The following is a 22,207-nucleotide window of genomic DNA, read 5'->3' as shown; positions in this document are numbered from 1 at the left end:
TGGAGACAATCTCAATACAGAGAGATATGGAGATGAGATTCTGCAACCTGTGGCAATCCCATATCTCCACACTCTGGGACTGAACTCTATCCTCCAAGATGAAAACGCTTGCCCCCACAGAGCGGGGTTTATCAGAGACTACCTCCAGAATTTGGGAGTGGAGAGGATGGAATGGCCTGTCAGCAGTCCTGACCTAAACCCCACTGAACACTTGTGGGATCAGCTTGGTTTTGCTGTTTGGCTGACTTGCAATAGATGCTGGTTGAAGAATGGGATGCCATTCCACAGCAGTGTGTGGCCAGGCTGGTGACCAGCATGAGGAGGAGGTGTCCGGCTGTTGTGGCTGTGTATGGTTCTTCCACACGCTACTGAGGCTCCTGTTTGATAAATAAATAGATTAATAAATTGCTAATATGTCTTCTTTCTTCAGACTTGATTCATCCAGTCCATCAAACAAGAGTTAACGGTGGAGTAAGCTGTTTGGCTTTGGAACAGAAGACTTGGCAAATTTTTCATAGGCACAACCCACATACTCAGCTCTGCTGCTCATCCCACAAACGTATGTTCCTTACAGATGTGGCACCATTTAAAAGGGAAATAAACAGGCTTTCCAGTGTTACAACAAAGACATAATATACCAAACACAAATTTACTTACTTTTTGTGCTGTTTTTTCTTAATGGAATCAAAGTCAGATACTAAGGTCGCCTCAAATTGTGAAATATAAGTCGTATGGGAGAAAATTACAGTATCATCAACATACAGTTGAATTTGACACTTTAGTAAGGGTTTGTGCTAGTGGGATAATGCATTTAAACTACAAGAAATATACTCATATCGCTATACAATTACTCAACATTTTCTTCAGCTAAGGGCAATATAAATCCACTGAATATCTTAAATATATCTTGCAGACTGACTTGACTCTTATCTAACCAGGTGAGAGGTAATAAAAGCAGAGGTTTGTAGAAGATAAATGCATTTATAATTTTTTTTAAAGGCTTTGCTGCCATCTTCTGGAAAATAGTGAAGACAACCCACTCCACTGATATGGCTGGCCTGAAAACACAGCCTGTTTTCACCATATATTTAATACTGATAATAAACTGGGCCTTTTATTTTGGTCCTTTCTAAGCATTTTACTCTACAGTTTCCAAATATTGATCTATTTCAGGATTTAATGGCAAAACAAAACATTTTGACCGACACTTCAATTAGTTTTTGAGTATTTTTGCCTACTAACATTCATGTGTCTGCATAGATTTAATTTCTAAAAACCATGTTGGCTTGTCTTTTTGCATCAGTTTTTACTTAATATAAAATAAAAGCCAATAGCAGCTTAATATTATACTATATTGTTGCTGTTCGAGAGGTGAATGCATTTAATGTTTAATAATAACATACATCACAAATATTTCAATATACAAAGGCTTTTCTGTGTCCATTTGTGTAGTAAGTCGATTTTATAACGTAGCTATTGTCAAATAAGCTGAAATTTTTGAATATAAATTGGCATAAGATGGAAATACTTACGTACAATACCGTAAAATATCCGTAAAGATAACATACGAGTCAATGTAATCGATATCTTTCGATAAATAAAGATATTTTGAATAATACTGAGGCATTGTTTTCATTCTCTTCTGGCTGATGAAGTAATTTCCCGCGCTTTAGTCATTCACTATAAGCTAATGGGAACAACTCATTAGCTTTCCTGTGTCCAGTCCAGCCAATGAGCGCTGAGACTCTGTGTCAGCCAATGGCGTGCGTCTGAGGGAGGACCCTAGACCAATGAGCGGCGAGTAGAGTTGATATAACAAGCCAATAGGACGGGAGCAGCATTGTGTGACCGAACTGAAGCAGGGTCTGCCGGGCTCATTTCGCCGCTTCTCCACCCGGCTGGTCTTTTTGGATCTCACTGCAATGGCGGAACAGCAGCAGTTCTACCTCTTGCTGGGCAACCTGATGAGCCCTGACAACAACGTCAGGAAACAATCAGAGGTGAGTGGGGAAACCCGGGCCGATTTTAACGGATGACAAGTTCGAGGAGTGTGGAAATCAGTGTCGGTTGGGCTAGCTCGAGCTAGCTGCCCGGGTTTTGGCCGCGCGCGCAGTCAGCGCTCACGTCAGGCTGTGTAGCCCACGTGCAGAGTGAAGCCGACAGACTACTAGTCTGCTAGCGCTAACTACCTCCACCATGTTGCGTAGTTAGGTGGAGATAAAGTAGTCCTTACCGAAACGACCCGAGTCGTGACACTACGTGGCTGTGCCGGTCCGTGCCACACTCGGTCGGGTTGATTCACACTGAAATGTTCCGTCTGTTATGAACTGATCCTTAATTCACAGCTGACTGTAGCCACAGAGCTAGTCACGGAGCTAGTGGAGTTGAGGAAGTAGCACGAAGCTAAGCAGCTACAACAGTGCTGCTAGTTTAGCTAGTAAACCAGCACTAGAAGGAGTGGCTGCTTTAGGATAGACACACGAACCCCCAGATTAATCCCCAACATCTATGTCACGTTATATGTCTCATTAAGAAGCAAATGAAGTTTGTTTTGTTGTAGATACGAGCTAAGTTCATGATGAGGACAAGCTATGCTAGCTGTGATGGACGTTATGCAATGGCCTTTAGTCGTCTGAAGCTAACAAGATACTAACTTTAGCTTACAGGAGGATTAAAACATATCAAAGTAGGACTTGGTGATATGAACCAGACGCCACGACTTTATATTTTTATTAAGAAGTATTAAAACAAAGCCAGTTACCAGTCTACCCCTCATGGGCCAAATGAATGACCAAATGTGGCTAATCATTGGAGCCATGGCTACAATAAAGGAAATGATAGTTTCTCATTTGGCCTAAATATTTTAAACATAATGTTTTGTTGCCATCAAGCATACTTCTGGTAGTGGTTTTACTTTAAACAGTATGGTTTTTACTGCATCATCACTATCACAAATGGCCGGTTTGAGTCTGAAGAACAGTCTATTGTTGTATCAATACAATCTGAAATGATCTAGAGCTTGCCTGATAGTTTATGGGTATACATATTAGGGATACATAATAATATAAGTATCAGCAGATAAGATTCATGCGTATATTTGGCTATAAAAATCTGCAATTATTAGCTGTAACTATTGGGTGTTCAACAAATACATTAGTGGATTTTAGACTGGACATCAGACCTGTGTCCGTTTTATCTGATCCATCATTATTTCTTTCAGAGTGAGTCTAAGGACTTAAGTTTTGCTCTGACTACCTTTAAATGTCTGCATCAGATACACGCTAAAAGGTAATACTGTGCATCCCCTGTATATTTAAAAAATTAACACATTGCCCAGGCTGAGTAATCCAGGGCCATGCTTTTAATAAATGAGTGTTTTGTTTTATTGTATTATTGTAAATACATGTCTAGAAATCACGAGTCCCAAGTGAGGTTGCTTATAGAGATGCACTACTAGGGAAATTGGCGCTGATTTTTAACACGACAATGCAAATTTAGGACCAGTAAATCAGATCAGGGTTTGTCCAACAGGTCACTTCTTCTGCCCTGTTATTTTTTATTGACTCAGCAGTTAGAGGCATCAAATTCAGGCATTAAAACAATTGAACATACCCCATAAACACTGGTAACTAATATCTGGCCGTGCCACATCATTTGGCTGATGTTTAACCAATGCATTTGTATATCTCTTGTTGCCGAAAAGTTTGATGCTTCAGTACATTATTGATGAAAAGCCTGAGATAGCAAAGGAATTAGGCCATCACAAACTGGAGATAAGCACTGTCATGCTTGGTACATTGGTAAAATATGTTGGCATAACAAAAAAAGCTGAATGTTTCTGTGCAAATTAGATATGCAAATAAGCAATTACCCAATAATTTCAGTTTTCACGGCCATGAAAAGGGTGACTTAGATATTGAAGCGTTTGAAGTTTGAGAGCCTTGTACCTTAACAACCCGAGTGTTCATTTGAATACAGATGCACCAATTAATCAGTGTAACATCGGCTAGTATCGGCACTGTTGACACACTTAATAATATGGCATGAACAGATGTGGGCCGCCCGATGTTTCTGTCATGTTTGATCATTTTAATGCTGCCATCTGGTAAACCTGTCTGCAGGATCAAGTAGATGGTTCACTTGGCAGCGGAAGTCACCTATTTTCAGTTTTTCACGGTCATACATGAAAGGAAATGTTGCAATACTACAAGCTGAAAAAGAAACATACATCTGTGATCTGCAAAACTTTGATAAAGGCCCAATCAATGCACATCTGATCCTAGTGTTGTCATCATTGTTCATAAGGGATGTCACAATACCAGCTTTTTAAAATCTGATTTAATGAGTAAAATCCAACATTATTGATGCCACATTTCATGACATGTCTACAAAACTAGTCTGAGATGTTCATTATTGCGTTAAGTCTTGTTTTTACTCACAAAAACATGCAGACAGAGTCTTGTGTTTTGTGGCAGCTTTTGGCTAGAATAAGACTAAAGAACAGTGAGGTTTCAGGGATTTTCAGGTTTTTTTTAGAGTACAAGTAAGCTAGTGCTATGTCAGCAAAGCTTTTATGCATTTTTTCATCACTCCTTACAATATAAGCATGTTTAAATGACGGAAATTTGTCCATCCTCAAACTTTAAATGGTGTGTTTTAAGGGCTGAAGGTTTAGATCTGAACTACTTTTAAATATCTGTGTCTGTTAAAACCCATCATCGTGCATCTCTAGTACTTTTCTGAACAATTAGTCATAAAAGATTTTATTTCTATCACATGTAAAATCAAAATATTTAAGGATAAGAAGATATTAAACTCTCCTGACATTTAAAAGTTATTTTCTGGTCTAGTTGAATTAGTTTCGGAGCGTTAGCTTTCAGCTAAAACCTGGGGCAAACACCGGTTTATAGCAGCTCAGTGTCTGGTTCAGTAGAGCCATTAAAGAGCAGAATGCTGTGATTATGTTTTCACTTTAGCTGTTGGGATTTCTCTATTTTTAATCAGAACCTTTCCTTCAGTTCAGCAAAGTTTTAGTTGTTTTTTTCTGTGGTCACATTGAGGTTACAGAAAAAGCTTTTATTTCATAAAGACATGAACCTGATTTTGACCAGTCTCATCTCTGCAGATCTTTAGACTGGCATATTTCTATTCCTTGGACTTTTTGGTGGTTTCTTCATACATGGGCCAACCCAAAGGCCAACACTTCAAGTGTTGATCTGTAAGCGTTTAAAATAGTCAGAATTGGCGCTGTTGCTTTCCTTGTTTGGTTCCTGTCGCTCACGAAAGCGAATTATCTCACTGTCAGTCACGTCACATCGGAGCCAGGCCATCCTCTGGTGGGATTAGCTCCTCTGAGGATTTGTTGGGGCTCAGTCTCGCTGCCCTTTTCACTTTTATTTTCCCACCCTGATTAGCCGCTCGTAGCAGCGAAGCATTGTTCTGAAAAGTTTACCTCTTTAGCATCCGACTTTTGGATGAGGTAGTAGAACCTTATCACGCTCCCCTCCCTGGTTTGGCAGTCAGCGGTTTTCTTTGTAAACCACAGACGGTCTGCTGCGATGCTAAGCTCACTGGAATTCATCCTTTATAGAAACGCTCCCTTTGTGTCCCAGTAGGAAGTGATCCATCTGGAGAAGACTTTGACTCACTTTTAGGCTTCAAACACAACCACTACTTAGCTTTTAGGTGTCTAGATCCTCATCCACCTCATTCAGGAAAGTCTCTGTGGCGCTGTAATGGACTACCAGGCGCTTTTGTTAAAGAAACCAAATTGGTGTTGGTTAATTTTGGATAAAACTGATGAGAATTCTGACTCTTGGATGCGTGGATCTTCAGCCATATTCTAACCAAAATCTGCCCGAGTGAAAGACAGAGACCTGTCTCAATTGCAGGAGAATATTGGCGAGTTTTGGGCACTAAACCATGCCAACACGTGTGCAGTTAAGGCGGCATGCTTATCATTTTTTGGCATTTAAAACAAGGAGTGACCCTCTACTAGTAGCTAGGGATTTCATTTTTTTTTGTTGCCAGAGGAGAAATGGGTCTAAGTTTGCCATCACTTCTCCAGTAAACTTGAACATTTTTTGTAGGTTAAAGTGGTTCTTTTTCAAGCTTTAAGGCCTGAATTTGGTGTTTTTTGAACAACAATGCTACAGTTTGTGACTGAAGTTGTGAAAATTTTAGATACTTGGATGCTTTTTGATACCACTTTTTAAAAAATGATCATTTTTGTTGTTTTAGTGATGGATATCATTGAAAAATGCCCCAAACAGCAAAAAAGTGTGAAGAACAGGAATTAAACCATCAGAACTTGCACAGGAACTGCTGCGTTGTGACAAAATTGCAATTGTTACTCAAAATCGAGTGTTTCAGGTTTGTATTTCTGTTGCAGTGGCATTGTAACTGAGTCGATATTGTTCATATTTGTACGTTTGAATTTCTGATATCATGGTGACCCTGGTTTTTGGGGGTCCAAGCTACCATTTCCCTGGAAAGCAGCTTAAAAGCCTCAACATGAGGGGGGTACAACCTTAAAGTATGATTTATTTATGTGTGCTCATCTTCAAAAGTTCTTAAGACCAGATCCAGTAGAAAATCTCATTATTGGCGCTCCTTTGCTAAGGATTATTGTTAAGATATCTGTGACTATTTCAGTGTAGATGCAGCCTAAATAAGCAACTAAAACCAAAGCTTCAGCTGGCTCTATTTTTAGGCTAAAAGACGCTTTTTAAAACTCCCTTGAAGTTTCTATTCAAATGCGCTTCCATTCGTAATCAGCTTTCTCCCCCATCTCACCATCCCCGCCTGTCGCCTCTTTGACGTGCAAATTTCCCACTTTTTTAAAAGCGATTACTTTAAGGTCTTTTCTCTCCCTCTTCCACGTGAGACGTCCAACAGTGTCATTGAGCTGTCTCTAATCTAAACCTAATAGAGGAGGATTTTAGTAGAGGATTACACATGATTGTGTTGTAATATTTCCCTCTGAGGACACGCCCATTCCCTCTCCCCTGTGTGTTTGCATTTCTCCCGTTGCTGCAATGATATCACTTCTAAACGCTGAGGACCAAAACAGACTCGCGAGCAGGTTTTCTGGTTTTTCAGGTCTCAGATTATGGTAAAGACGTGGTTAAGTTGAATAAAAGAATGATTCAGCAGAAGATGGAGGCCGTTTGAAGTTAAGAAGCTGCGTTTCTTCTCTTCATGGCATGCCAACAGTCAAACATGCAGCAAAAAAAAACGTCGACTGATAGTTTTTAAGAACTATGTAAATTAAATGTCGGTTAAGAAGGCATAACTGCAAGTTGAATAACTCAAAGACAGACCAACAAACCAACATAAAGTGGTTGTAGATCCATTTACCCTTGCAAGCATACATCTCAACTAGACCGTTTCTGCGCTTGTCTTTCACCCAGAAGACGTCCTCTAGTAGTAAAGTACATGTATGAAACATGTATGAAACATGTTCATAACACCAACAGTTTTTTTGCTTTAACTTGTCAGCATGTCGGCTAATTGAAGTACCATGATCTTGTCTTCATCAGTGTTTGTCTAGGGACTAGGACGGTAGCCATGAAAGTTTCCTAATCAGGATTTGACTGTAGATCAATGATACTCAACACTGGCTCTTTTTGTGGTGATTTGTGGCTCTACTACATCTGAATTTGAAATATTCCCCCAGAAAATCTTAATAAAGGAAAACTTTGACCTTTAAAATTATCCACTGCAAGTCACATTAATCAGTTTTTTTTCTCACTCATTCACAGTAGGCTTTACTTATCAGACTTAACTGTGAACCTTTATTTTTGCCTATATGTTTCCATTGTCCTTACATGCAGTTGTTTAACCTTTTTCCCCCTTTTTGCCACTTTGAATCCATTTGTGCTGATTTTAAACCCATTTTTGGAACTTCTTTTTTGCCACGCCCCACCGATTTTTGCCACTTTAATCAGATTTTTGCTCTTTTTCACCAAGTTTGCCACTTTTGTTCAGCTTTTTGCCATTAAATGCCTCTTTTCCCCCCTTTTTTGCCACCTTTTGCTGCTTTTTGCACATTTAAATCACTTTTCACTCATTTTTTTGCCACTTTTTGACCATTTTGCCACCTGTTACTCATTTTTTTGTCACTTCTCACCCATTTTTTCCACGTTTTCTCTCCATTTCTATCACTTTTCACCCCATTTTTGCTCTTTAATGCCTATTTTGCCCCTATTCACCCATTTTTGCCACTTTTTGACCATTTTGCTAGCTTTAACTTATTTTTACTGCAACTTTAACCCGTTATCACCACTTTTCGCATTAGATTATGGCTCTTGCAAAGGTATTTTTCAGCAATTTGGCTCTTTGGTTAGGCAGGGTTGAGTAACACTGCTGTAGATCAACTTAACTGTGCATGTCAACTGAGACTCTAAATTACACAGAAAATTGGGAATGTTTCTGTCCTGGCAATTTTTTTATGCAACTTGGACAGTACAACAGAAGCAGCTAACATTTATTTGATTCCATCAGCAAAAACTTGCCTTCTGTTTTAGTGTTTTTACATCTTCACTTGCTTTAAACATTTATTCATCCATTCATGAATTTATTTTTCCCCATTGTTCAGATTGCTTAAGTTGGACAAATGCATGCCATGTTGTTGGTGATAATCAGGACAATCATGATTGAACATTTTGGCCATAATCGAGCATAATCAGCTTTTATTTTAAACTGTAGATCAAAAATTGCAATACTTTGGTGCCACACTCTGCCTTTGTTTTGATTGTCCGGTCTCACCCTTAACTCCCACCCACAAAACGATTTGATTGGCTAGACATCACAAGGAATAAGCAATAAATGCGAAAAAACATCACTTCTGTTTTCTCGCTTCTTGGGCTTCTTGTGGCGGTAGAGAGAGTGCTAAACTCTGCATTTTGCTTTATTTTATCACTATTATTTGATCACTGTATTTCTAGACATGCATACATTATTATCGTTATTGACTGACGTGCCAAACTGTTTGCATGTTGGCTCCAAATATCGGCTATCCATCTCAGAAATGCTAATAACTGGTATCGGCTCTTTAGAATCTATCTCTGATTTCTGAGAAATCACAATTATCTAAATTATCAAAAAAGAATCCTAAATCTAGACAAACTCTGTGCAAAAGGAGATCTCTTTGTAACTGGACGGACAGGAAGATAACCTGGCGCCTGTTGGAGATGACTTGTCCCTGAGTTTACATTATGCTTAAATGTTTCCTGCATGTCTCATCCTAACCATGTGTGGTGATTTCTTCCTTGTAGGAGACCTATGACACCATCCCAGGTCAGAACAAGATCACGTTCCTGCTGCAGGCCATCAGAGATGCATCCGCTGCAGAGGAGGTTAGTCAGTGTTTTACATGTCTGCTGTGAAATGTTTTTTTTCCTCCTTTGAGATGTCTTCATTTAAAGCTCAGCATGCTGAGCTACATCAGTGTTTGAGAAGCCATCCAGAGTTCATGTGATACCACTTCCTGTCTGTATTCCTGCCATCTATCTGTTCATTAAGGCGTGATGTTGGTGGCGTTTTAGGAATGCGGTCCATCCCTCCTCTCAGCTGTGAGTTATGACTCACAGTTTTGGCATTCAGGCCGTTGTATTTACTCCTCGTCCAGCAGCTGCTTTGGCCCTCACGCTTCCTTTTTCTTTACCTCGAGGTGGATATTTTTAGAGTCCTGAAACGGGAGCAGGCGAATAGGAGCTCGCTCCACGGAGAGTGACTCTGCCTTTCTCAGATGATGCAAGTTTTATCACTGCAGATTTGTGTTTTTGAGGCTTTAGCTAGCCTCATACCTTCAGTCATAACTAACCAGAGGTTTAAGAACATACAAGACAGACCAGTAGATGCTGCTGATTTAATTTAGTGAGTTTATATCAAATTTGGAACAAGCAGACACAGCCTATTGCTTACAAATTGACCCTTTTACAGAAGATGAACAGTTTGACTTGTGGTGCTTCATACAGAAATCACTGCTGACTTTGGTACCTAGCTGCTGCTGTTCTGTCAAATCCATCTATATGAATAGGGGGAAGGCTTTCTGTAGGCAAAAGTAAGAAAACAGGTCATGAAACTTAATTTTAGTACATTAGAAGTCATGTAAGTTTTAAAACAATGAAAAAAACTTGAGTATGAAGGTTTGCGGCTACTATCCTGCTGTTTATCTGTGATTCTTAAGATACCATTGGTGCCATTAGCACGTTTACATTCTAGGGCTGCACAATATTGTGCATTTCTATTGAATGCAATTAGAAAATATCAGACTTTTGTGCTAGCCTGACTAAATCTAGAATTTTTAATCACATTTAAGCATGTCAGGATGACTAAAATTGCTCTAATCCCAAGTTTTTTGGGAAGCTATTGGAAATCTACTCCCTTGGTGCTTCTATATTATGACTAGGAAGGTTGCTAGGGAATAATTTCACCCCTGCAGAATGTGGCGAATGCTAGCATTTGATCATTTTTGCACGTTGGTGCCCAATGCCTCTGTTATGATTGAGTATATCTTGGCAGAGCCTACAAACAACTTCAGCCCTGCACTGTTTCTTTAGGGGTTATGATGATAAGCATTACCTTGTCTGTTGTCTTCTCCCAGGTCAAACAGATGGCGGCGGTGCTGCTGCGGCGGCTGCTGTCGTCGTCCTTCGAGGAGATCTACCCGGGCCTGACGCTGGAGATGCAGACGGCCATCAAGACAGAGCTGCTGACCAGCATCCAGCAGGAGAGCTCGCCCAACATCCGCAAGAAGGTGTGCGACATCGCCGCCGAGCTCTCCCGCAACCTCATCGGTAACTTGGGCGCTTTTACAGCTGTGAGAAAGAATCAGTTATCGTGTAAGGACTTTGACTTGATTGTGCGCTGTCTGATTGTGATGTTTTCTATGTAGATGACGATGGGAATAACCAGTGGCCGGAGTTGCTGAAGTTCCTGTTTGACTCTGTAAACTCAGAAAAAGTGGGCCTGCGAGAAGCTGCCCTCCACATATTCTGGTAACTCTCCTGCTGCATTATTGCAAAGTTAAGGTACTCTTGTGTTCTGCTGCTGATAAATGTTTGTTTTTCAGGAACTTTCCAGGGATCTTTGGGAACCAGCAGCAGCACTACATGGAGGTCATCAAGCGCATGTTGGTTCAGTGCATGCAGGATCAGGAGAACCCACAGGTAGGATCTCCAGGAGGGATTTAAGGCTGATAATTCCCTGATTTATATGACTGTACATGTAATTTTCTAACGCCTTTCTCCAGATTCGTACCTTGGCTGCTCGGGCCGCGGCGTCCTTTGTTCTGTCAAATGAAAGCAACACGGCTCTGCTCAAACACTTTGCAGACCTCCTCCCAGGAATCCTGCAGGTGAGATGAAACAGCTTTTGTGCTTTTTATAATTTCTATTTGCTGATTCTGCTCATAAAAATAGAACCTGTAGGCCGTGAACAGGATTTCTGCTCTTAGTTGAGATTGTAGTCCTGAATACATCAGCCTGGATGAAAACCTGGAACCCATCTGGGGACAACTGAATGCTGTTTAGCATTTTATTGATCTCTGCAAACATCTGAGCAGATGAAATGTCTGCAGCGGTCATCTAAGCTTTGTTTCTATGTGAAATGTTAATAACTGCACAAAGGCGACATAAGCAAGGTAAACAAAGGGACTCGAGGCTAGCTCTGTTTGTTTGCCTCTACTGTTTAGCATCAGTGCGCGTTTTATGGTCAGTGGGTAGGTTTTGTTTGCTTAACATCTTTATTGATTGTCTTTCTGCGGTGCAAACAGATGGCCTGTTAGATGTTCCTCCCATCAGTCATTGCATCATCTTTACTTTCACACACAGAACTCCTCCTGCAGAACCTCCAACAGCTCTGTCCACTCTGAACCCTATGCTGAATCTAGTCAGGTTGTAGTATAAGTCATGGAGAGCATATCCTCTTTAATACAAGCCTGATTCCAAAAAAGCTGGGACACTGAATAAAATGTAAACAGAATGCAATGGTTGTCAAATCTCATAAACCCATATAATATTCACAATAGAGCGTCAACAACATATCAGATGGCAGCAACACATCTCAAAAAAAGTAGGGGCGTGGCAACAAAAGGCTGGAAAGTAAGTAGTACTAATGCTTGAGGAGCATTTTCCACCTTAATAGCAAAACGTCAGTAACATGACTGGGTATAAAAGGTGTATTTTAGAAGTATGGACACAGGGTGCAGATGGCCTAGTGTTTTAAGATGTGCCTCATGTTTGTTTCTTTGTTCATCCTTCTACGGTAAAATTTGTTCAAAAGACTGAAGTTCTAGGTCTGAAATACATATTTGGATATCTGCAAATAGTCCGATATTGTGCATCCCTATTTAGAGCAACATCCATCACAACAGCCTGGCTTCACAGTCCAGACCTTTCACCAATAGGAACTGAGCATCATAAAAGGCAAATCAGGCCAAGAAGACCCAGGACTGTTGAGCAGCTAGAACCAAAAATCAGACAAGAATGGGACAACATTCCTCTCCCAACTGGCCTCCTCACACCAGATGTTTACAGGATGTTGGTAAAAACGTGGCCCTATCCCAACTTTTTTGGAATTGGAGTTGTAAAATATTTCCCCGTACAAGCAGGAAACTTTGAAACATTTATCTTCAGGACCTGGTTCTTGAACATGCCGGATCCTGCCGTCATTTCCCAACAGCCTTAGTGTTTCAGCTCTAGTGAGACGGTTCGAGGGTTTTATTGACTCATACTGGGAGGCTAAGCTCTCACATTTAGCTTGGATAAAGGTGCATTTCACAACACTGACCTGAGCTCCTGTTAAACCAGGCGGTGAATGAATCCTGCTACCAGGGAGACGACTCTGTGCTCAAGTCTTTGGTGGAGATCGCCGACACAGCGCCCAAATACCTGAGACCCAACCTGGAGGCCACGCTGCAGCTCTGCCTCAAGGTGAGAAACAGACACACAACTTAACTGAAACTCAGTCTATAAAGCTTTAAAATCTACAAACTGACCTCTCCTCACGGTCTCCTCAGCTGTGTGCAGACACAAACCTGACCAACATGCAGAGGCAGCTGGCTCTGGAGGTCATCGTGACTTTATCGGAGACGGCAGCCGCCATGTTGAGGAAACACACAGCCATTGTGGCTCAGAGCGGTGAGGATCTGCTCCATCTTTGTTTACTAGATTTATCCAGCCTGTGTGGTTTGGTAGAAAAGATCAGACTCATGAGTTGAACCTGTGTGTCGTTGCTTCAGTGCCTCAGATGTTGGCGATGATGGTCGACCTGGAGGATGATGACGAGTGGGCGTTGGCCGATGAGCTAGAGGATGATGATTTCGACAGGTAGACTTATAATTTTAGACCTTTTTTTTGGGGGGGGGGGGTCAGATTTTTTTTTTTTATATTGAAGGATATAAACTCACCATCTTGCCAAACTTGTCACTGACAGTAACGCTGTAGCCGGTGAGAGCGCTCTGGACAGGATCGCCTGTGGTCTGGGAGGAAAAATCATCCTGCCGATGATCAAACAACACATCATGAGCATGCTGCAGAACCGTGAGTGATTGTTTACAAACTGCTGTTGTTTTAAGCCTTCACATGGTTTTTAATCAAGACAGACTAATGCAAACGGTCAAAAAATCTTTGTAAGTGACTAGCATTATGAAGCGTAACATTTAAAATAAGTTGCATGCATTAAGAGGATAAGATGCCCCATAGTTGATGCTAATCCATTGTGTTTTTGTCCTTAGCTGACTGGAAGTACCGTCACGCCGGTCTGATGGCGCTCTCTGCCATTGGCGAGGGCTGCCACCAGCAGATGGAGGCGATTCTGCAGGAGATCGTCAGCTTTGTCCTCCTCTTCTGCTCTGATCCCGTAAGACACTAAAACGTCAAACATTTTCACACATACACCAAACTTTCAGTCTTCTTTGGAGCTTATGAATCCTTGTCTTATCAGCATCCAAGGGTCCGATACGCTGCCTGCAACGCCATCGGACAAATGGCCACCGACTTCGCCCCGACCTTCCAGAAGAAATTCCATGATAAGGTGCATAAAGCGCAGCATACAGAGCGCGCACCCACCAGAATGGAGAACTTTGATGGTGACGTTTTTGATTGTCTTCCTCCAGGTGATCTCAGCTCTGCTGCAGACGATGGAGGATCAGAGTAACCCTCGGGTGCAGGCTCACGCCGCAGCCGCTCTCATCAACTTTACAGAAGACTGCCCCAAAACCCTTCTCATCCCGTATCTGGACAGCCTGGTGCAACACCTCCACGTCATCATGGTCGCCAAACTGCAGGAGGTAAGAGACGAAAATCAACCTTAACACGTCTCCCTGCTTTGAATGTATATGAACTTACAACGAGTCGCCTCGTCATCACAGTTGATCCAGAAAGGCACCAAACTGGTCCTGGAGCAGGTGGTGACGTCCATTGCCTCAGTTGCCGACACAGCGGAGGAGAAATTCGTGCCATATTACGACTTGTTCATGCCATCGCTTAAACACATCGTGGAAAACGCCGTGCAGAAAGAGCTGCGGCTGCTGAGAGGGAAAACCATCGAGTGTATCAGTCTGATCGGACTTGCTGTCGGCAAGGAGAAGGTATGGTAACCCTGAAATCAAAACCAGCAGATGGATATGCAACATTTAAACATGTTTGCATGCCTGTTTGACATGTAACAAGATATCCTGCTGAAAGATAAAGTTGCATGCATGTATTTGCAGTTTGCAACACTTTTCATGCTCTTAATGGTTAAATATCTCTATTTTCTCTTCCTGTCTTGTTTCAGTTTATGCCAGACGCCTCAGCCGTCATGCAGCTTCTCCTCAAAACTCAAACAGATTTTAATGACCTGGAAGACGACGATCCACAGGTAGGACCACCTAACATAACCTCGAATCTTCTCTTTATGATGTTGTACCTTTGTGATGACATTTCTGTCTGTTACAGATCTCATACATGATCTCAGCCTGGGCCAGGATGTGCAAGATCCTCGGTAAAGAGTTCCAGCAGTATCTCCCTGTGGTGATGGGTCCGCTGATGAAGACGGCGTCCATCAAGCCTGAGGTTGCCCTGCTTGACAGTAAGTACACAGTGAAAGTTTGGCAGATTAAACTGTTTTTAAGCCTTAACAAGCAGCAGAGAAAGTGAAAGATTTAGTTCTGACATGAATCTGTGTTGTAGCTCAGGACATGGAGAACATATCTGAGGATGACGGCTGGGAGTTCGTGAACCTTGGCGACCAGCAGAGTTTTGGAATTAAGACCGCCGGCCTGGAGGAGAAAGCCACCGCCTGCCAGATGCTGGTGAGTCGTCCAGGGTGGCCTCAGACACTAAGCGCCTGATCTGAGGTGGATTTGATCATCTAGATGTTGATTTCTGTGCTTTTAGTGAGACTTGCTGTGCTGTTTTGCAGGTGTGTTATGCCAAAGAGCTGAAGGAGGGCTTCGTGGAGTACACGGAGCAGGTGGTGAAGCTGATGGTGCCTCTGCTCAAGTTTTACTTCCATGATGATATCCTTGTGTTGAAATCCTAAGCTCATTTTTCCTTCTTTATATTTTGATCATTTCGGCTGTGCTCATGTTTATGGCATGATTTTTGGATTGTGTTTTATTTGATCTTATTTCCAGCTCAGCTCCTGCAGTAAGTCTAAAATACAGTTTAGAAGCAAAAGTCACACTCAAGCTGTTAAGAGCCAAAAACGCCCCATTGAAATCCATTCAAACTGACATTTATGATCTCACTTCCATTAAAGCATAAAACAGGTATTTTATTACATCAGGGTGTCAGTCTGGGCTTTTGCCTTGGAATTGATCATTTTCACTACTCTCCACCAGATGGCGTCATTTTGATCATATTTGGCAAATGGAGAAAAAACATGCAAAAAAATAATAATGCACAAAAATCAATGTTTCTTCTAATCATTGATATATCCCAGGATGTAATAATTCAACACAAAAATGATTTTGCATGTAGCATATTGAAACTAATTCATTTTTCTATCTAAAAGCATGGTGGCATCATGACAAAACGCTGGCATTCGTAGGGTTAAAATGTTCAAAAAAATAATAAATATTTATAACAAAAATTAGGGCAGTTGTAGGTGAAAGACGACGCTTAATGAAAATATTAATGTTTCGTATTTTTATAGCTACTATATGAAAAGTGCATTTTTGGTCCTTAGCAGCTTAAGTGGGACTTTGTTAAAAAGTCTTGAAGCTTAACATAAAAAATGGTCAAAAGTTCAAAATTCTTCAGTTCAGTTTATGAGTGGAGGTAAAATTCAGAGGTGCTAAAGTGGCTGAGATTTTTCCTTAACTCCACTCACGTGTCCGGGTGGCGGCCGCCGAGTCCATGCCCCTGCTGCTGGAGTGTGCGCGTGTCAGAGGGCCGGAGTATCTCACCCAGATGTGGCACTTCATGTGCGACGCTCTCATCAAGGCCATCGGCACCGAGCCTGACTCGGACGTCCTGTCTGAGATCATGCACTCCTTCGCCAAGGTACCTTTAATCCTCCTCGACACTTTGATTATCACAGACATCCTGATTGAGGTCGCTGCTCATAAAATCAGAGAAAGAAATACATGTTTAGATCCCACGTCTTGTATTGTCTTGTATCGTATCGAGTCTTTCCTTGATTTTTAACTTTTTAACACAACTCTGGCAGTCTGTCTAGATCCTTGGTTCAGTTCTTCTTAGATACACTTCCTGGCCAAAAAAAAAAGTCGCCACCAGGATTTAACTAAGCAAATAGGTACGAACCTCCGATTGGATTATTACTGCATGGGCAATTATCTTTCAGCTTGCAACAAGTTATTTAACTTCAGCTGATGCAATGAGTAACTTCTCGTTTCTTAAACAATGGATTTTGTCTTCCCTAATGGCACGGGCATACTCCAAGATGACAATGCCAGGATTCAACGGGCTCAAACTGTGAAAGAGTGGTTCAGGGAGCATGAGACACCATTTTCACACATGGATTGGCCACCACAGAGTCCAGACCTTAACCCCATTAAGAATTTTTGGGATGTGCTGGAGAAGGCTTTGCGCAGTGGTCAGACTCTCGCATCATCAATATTAAAATCAATGCAACACTGGATGGAAATAAATCTTGTGACAGTGCAGAAGCTCATTAAAACAATGCCACAGCGAATGTGTGCTGTAATCAAAGCTAAAGGCGGTCCAACGAAATATTAGAGTGTGTGACCTTTTTTTGGTGGCGACTTTTTTTGGCCAGGCAGTGTATTTGAAGGGGGGGCTCAATGGAAAAAAGGTTGGGAACCACTGGTATAGATGATGTTCGCACCTGCACTTTCTGATGCACAGATTTCTCTTCCATGCGACTTTCTAATGAAGTCGTTTTTAACGTTTAGGCCAGGGGTGGGACTGTCGGCCCTCCTCCTCATTCAGTCTATTTTAAATATCAAGCATGATAAACACGTAGAAATCATAATACCAGCCATGAAACATGAAAAATGGAAATACTTCACTCATTATCTTTGATTATTTGTATATGTTGGGTTGTTTGCAAGAAAACAGAGACAAAAAAATGCTGTAATTAAAGCTGTTAAGCTCTTTTAAAGGCAGATATATAACCAGTTCTGTTAAATGCATTCAGAAGCAGTGTAAAGTGGGTTAAGTTTCTGGGTTTTACTGATTAAAATAGCTAATCTTATTGGCATTTTACCTGAAATAAACTGATCAGAGCAACATATTTCTTCCTCTTGTAAGATTACAGGGAATCTATATTGTTGAATTGAGTTTCCTGTACTTTAAAAATCAAAAATGTCGCCCTCTGGTTACGACACGGGCCACATGACTTTGGATATGAGAATTTAGAGTGCGTCTTTCTTCTTTGCAGTGCATCGAATTGATGGGCGACGGCTGTCTGAACAACGAGCATTTCGAGGAACTTGGCGGCATCTTAAAGGGAAAACTGGAGGAGCATTTTAAGAACCAGGAGCTCAGACAGGGTAAGAAAGGCAGTTTTTTTTTCCTGCTAATTCAAACCAGGTGCTGCAGGATGTGAATTTAACTTTAACCTATGCATACAATGAAAGTTCTTGTGATAATTACGGCTATAATAAAGCAGGGGTGTCCAAACTTGTTCCTCAGAGGGCCACATACAGATTATATTAGGATAATGGGGCTACTTTCATTCCTCGCCACGAGGATTTTAAAGTTAGTAAGACTAATCCAATATAAGTTGATACATGCTTAGTGATTGAGTATGCCTGAGTGGCTAGTTAATGGCTGGCAGGGCAAATACAGTTGTTTTCAGGATTTCAGGGGCCCCGTTTAGCTTTGGCTTCTGTTAATAAAAACAGACACGTTAAGTTTTCTCTCATCTTCGTCTTTTTCCAGCAAAGAGACAAGACGAAGACTACGATGAGCAGGTGGAGGAAACGCTTCAAGACGAGGTAGATATCGTCTTCTAAGCTCACGTCTTGGGTAAATACTAGAATGAAACTCAGTCATATTCATGTGTTTTTCCTCCTTTAGGATGAGAACGACGTCTACATCCTGACCAAAGTGTCGGACATTCTTCACTCGGTGTTCAGCAGTTATAAAGAGAAGGTGCTGCCGTGGTTTGAACAGCTGCTGCAGCTCATCGTCCAGCTCATAGTGAGTGTTAAACACATTACTGCTCACTACAGTCATTGGTTTCCTCTGGAGCTTTGGAAGAAGGGCCACTAGATGGTGCTAAACAGTTGCAAACAACCTCCTGCACACAGTCTAAACTGCATAGTGCTGCCATTGTGTTTTTGCAACACAGCCAGTGGCCTTTCTCGCTCTTTAGCAGCAGGGTTAGATATGCCTCGGTTTATTTCACAGATCTGGTACTTCTCAATTCTATCTGCATTACACTGGAGAAGATTTTTTTTTTACAGCATCAGGGATCAAAATGGGCTGAAATATCAGAGTTTGATAACACAAGTTAGATAAAAGTGTGCGCAAAATGTTCCTATGAAATTGTCAGGAATATTGAGACAACAACTTCATCTGTTTTATTATTTGTGCATCATTTGTTTTGGGTTTTTTTGCCCTTATTTCTCAGCTCGGCTCCCACTTACAGTCTAAAAACCAATAGAGGTTAAGAGTACATTTTGCAAAAATTCCAATGAATGCATGACTATTTTTAGTGAGCCAGCCCTGGTCAAGTTTCTTTATTTTTCTTTGTATTTAATAGAGAATTTGGTTTTATTCTCTTGGTTTAAAAAAAACAAAAAAAAACTGTCAGATGAATTTAACGTGGTCTTTCAGCCTGCACTAATGTCAAAGTAAAAGTCTTAAAGAAAATACCTTAATTGAGACTGTAGACCATCAAATCCCCTCACCAGACTCCTAATTCAAAGCGGTTTCTAACATCTCACCTGGTGTCCAGTGTCCCAACAGGCCGTGGGCCGACAGGCAGTGGGGTCTTTGCATCTTTGACGACGTTGTCGAGCACTGCAGCCCCTCCTCCTTCAAATACGCAGAGTACTTCCTGCGGCCGATGCTGCAGTCGCTGTGTGACACGAGCCCGGAGGTGCGACAGGCCGCCGCCTACGGCGTGGGAGTGATGGCTCAGTACGGAGGGGAGAACTACCGCCCGTTCTGCACAGGTACAAACCCAGCCCATGCTCATGTTGAGGTCCAATCGGGTCGTTCCTTCCTGCTAACTCGATGTTTGCTCCTCAGAGGCCATCCCCATGCTGGTCCAGGTCATCCAGGCGGCCGACTCGCGCTCCAAAGAGAACGTCAACGCCACAGAGAACTGCATCTCCGCCGTGGGGAAGGTCATGAGGTTCAGACCCGAGTGTGTAAACGTAAACGAGATCCTCCCTCACTGGCTCAGCTGGCTGCCACTCAACGAAGACAAAGAGGAAGCAGTGCACACGTTTGACTTCCTGTGCGACCTCATTGAAAGGTGCGGCCAGCATTGACCCGAATATTCGCAATCAGAGTTTTAAAAAAAGATGCTGAGTGTTGATTTCTCTCCACAGTAACAACCCCATCGTCCTTGGTCCGGATAACTCCAACCTGCCCAAGATCTTCCTGATCATCGCAGACGGCGTTGCGAATGAGTCGGTGAAGAGTGAAGACGCGTGCAGCAAACGGCTCGCAAATGTTATCCGTCAAGTACAGGTGAGCGTCCTTTGTACAAAGTAATCCAAGAAGGTTGTCGTGCACAGCTTGTTTCTGAAGTTCTTGTTGCCATTCTTGATTTTATCAACTTATTTTCGTCGTTTCCCCTCAGGTGTCGGCGGGATTATGGACACAGTGTGTATCGACGCTGAACGAGACGCAGCAGAGAGCCATACAGGATCTACTGAACACGGCCTGAGCCCGACCCCCGTCACCTCCCTGCTCTCAGATAAAAAAATAAAGCCCATGAAGAAGAAAAGTCGAGCTCTTGGACCTCCTCCATACACTCCCTGTCCTCCCTCTCGCTCTGATCTGTAGTGCGTTGGACGCCGGCTTCACCCCATCACCACGCCCACCCGATTATCAAATCAGCCCATGAACGCCGGGGAGGGGAGCGGGTCGGATTTTGAAGACGATGGAGGACTGAACCACCCACCTCAAAGACTTTAACCCCAGAGAGGGAAGTGTCCCGGTCCTTTCACGTGTCTTTATCTGGACGTTTTGTTTCCAACCATTCCCTGAAGTTTGTCCTCCACGTCGCCCCGTAAACAAACGTGTGGGACAGTCGGGCTCAGAGGGGGAGAAAACGGGGACATTTAACGGACTGATTGATTTGAACGAGGTGGAAATGCACACTGGGCGATCACTGCCTGTCTCCTGTGAATTCTTTATTTTTTTGTATTTTTATTTGATTTCTTTTCTCGTTCAGTGTTCCCAATGTTACCTGAGGAGGGGGGGCGGCCTCTAAAAGTAACAGCATGTTCAGTGGCTAACTCTAGAAAATATAGTTAGGAAATTTACATCCTTGTTGTCTGGGAGACTTGATTTAAGCAGCTTTTCTCCTCCATAGCCTTCCAGACGTGTTTCTGAAACTGTTTGCTGAACGGTTCTCAGCCCTTTAGGTAGCATCGTAAAAAGGGGGAGGGAAAGGAGCAATAACATGTCTGTAGTCACGGCCACGCGGCATGACACGTGGGAGAAACATGAATTGTAGATTTGATGTAAAATGCGTGCTACCATACTCTTAACTTTACGGTTTTGACCCTTCGCAGTCCTGCTGGTTTGTGATGGAACTCCAGAAAATACCAACAATAAATTCCATTTGAGAAAGACGACATTTCTTTGCACTTTTATTCCCTAAAATGTCAGAATCGGTGTGGGAGTGCAGGCTCAGGATGGAGGGGAAAACTACCGCCCTCTGTTTAACAGCAAAATTCAATAGGGGGGCTAATAATGTCTTCATCTGTAAGATTAGAGCCTAGGTGATAAAAATCACCCCTTATTTCCCTTTTTAGAAGCTTCAGAAGTCCTGATAAAGACCCCAAGAATATCTAAAATGAAAGACTAGCAGACAAAATACCCATTTTCCCCTTTATAAGCTTTGGAAGTAATGGCAGAACACCAAAACCACTGATAACAGGACCTAGCTTGCAAAAATGCCCATAAATCATTTTTAAAATATTGAACACACCTTGACAGAGACCCCAAAAGTATTAAAATTTTGAGCCCAGCTGAGAAGAAATAGCCTTATTTGGTTGGAAGTTGACAATGGACCACAAAACAAAAGTTTTTTGTTTTCTTTTAAAAGCCCAGAAAATATTTAAAACCAAAGCCAAGCTTATAAAAATATCCTTTTTTCATTTTGAAATTTTAGAAATACCAAAAATGACCCCAAAATATGCAGAAAATGCCCTCATTTTTTTAAAGCTTTCAAACACTATTTCCCCCCCTTTTTTAGCTTAATAAATAATTAGGACGCCTTTTAACATGATGAAAATCAGAGCCTAGCTTACAGAATCACCCTCAATTCCTTTCAATAGCTTTAGAAGTACCGATAAAGACCCCAATAAATATGAAGGACCCGAAGCCAATTTCCTAAAATTAAAAAATATCCTTGGATTTTGAATGTCTTGTTTTTTGGCTGTTAATCTGAACCCTTTGATATCCTGACATATTTGTCCCTAAGGCCAAAAATGTCCTAAAAACTGCTTTAAAAATAATATATAAATATTATTTCCACTTTCAACAAGTCAGACTTTTCAAACTACTTCAGCCTGAAATATACATAAATATTACTTTTGTTT

The 22,207-nt window shown here is 41.8% G+C and overlaps 2 protein-coding genes across 2 annotated transcripts in view; one reads left to right on the top strand and one right to left on the bottom strand.

Annotated features, from left to right (window-relative positions):
* Positions 1 to 10,723, bottom strand: part of LOC121506275 (ras-related protein Rap-2a-like) — a 44,416-nt gene extending 33,693 nt beyond the window's left edge. Inside the window, exon 1 of the mRNA XM_041781999.1 lies at positions 10,588 to 10,723. The gene's annotated coding sequence lies outside the window, so the exon portion shown is untranslated. The remainder of the gene's footprint in view (positions 1 to 10,587) is intronic.
* Positions 1,841 to 21,235, top strand: kpnb3 (karyopherin (importin) beta 3). Its single transcript, XM_041781996.1, has 26 exons — positions 1,841 to 2,000; positions 9,279 to 9,359; positions 10,610 to 10,802; positions 10,901 to 11,003; positions 11,078 to 11,174; positions 11,258 to 11,362; positions 12,816 to 12,938; positions 13,025 to 13,145; positions 13,247 to 13,334; positions 13,441 to 13,547; positions 13,742 to 13,866; positions 13,951 to 14,040; positions 14,123 to 14,296; positions 14,378 to 14,596; positions 14,785 to 14,868; positions 14,946 to 15,078; positions 15,180 to 15,301; positions 15,412 to 15,508; positions 16,324 to 16,496; positions 17,857 to 17,968; positions 18,360 to 18,415; positions 18,498 to 18,620; positions 19,381 to 19,600; positions 19,677 to 19,905; positions 19,982 to 20,123; positions 20,236 to 21,235. The coding sequence occupies exons 1-26, from the start codon at positions 1,923 to 1,925 to the stop codon at positions 20,320 to 20,322; spliced, it is 3,282 nt and encodes a 1,093-aa protein (XP_041637930.1). The 5' UTR covers positions 1,841 to 1,922; the 3' UTR covers positions 20,323 to 21,235.
* The last annotated feature ends 972 nt before the right edge of the window (positions 21,236 to 22,207 follow it).

This window comes from Cheilinus undulatus, linkage group 24, assembly GCF_018320785.1.
Source record: "Cheilinus undulatus linkage group 24, ASM1832078v1, whole genome shotgun sequence".
NCBI lineage: Eukaryota > Metazoa > Chordata > Actinopteri > Labriformes > Labridae > Cheilinus > Cheilinus undulatus.
Note: the sequence above shows the minus strand (reverse complement) of the source record. Positions and strands in the feature narration are given on the sequence as shown.

What these genes read in the sequence shown, in the direction of transcription:
- kpnb3 (XM_041781996.1), top strand. Translation starts at nt 1,923, where the DNA reads ATGGCGGAACAGCAGCAGTTCTACCTCTTGCTGGGCAACCTGATGAGC. An exon ending in AGCTCATCGTCCAGCTCATA is followed by an intron (nt 18,621 to 19,380) that starts GTGAGTGTTAAA and finishes CCTGGTGTCCAG; the next exon opens with TGTCCCAACAGGCCGTGGGC. An exon ending in ATGTTATCCGTCAAGTACAG is followed by an intron (nt 20,124 to 20,235) that starts GTGAGCGTCCTT and finishes GTTTCCCCTCAG; the next exon opens with GTGTCGGCGGGATTATGGAC.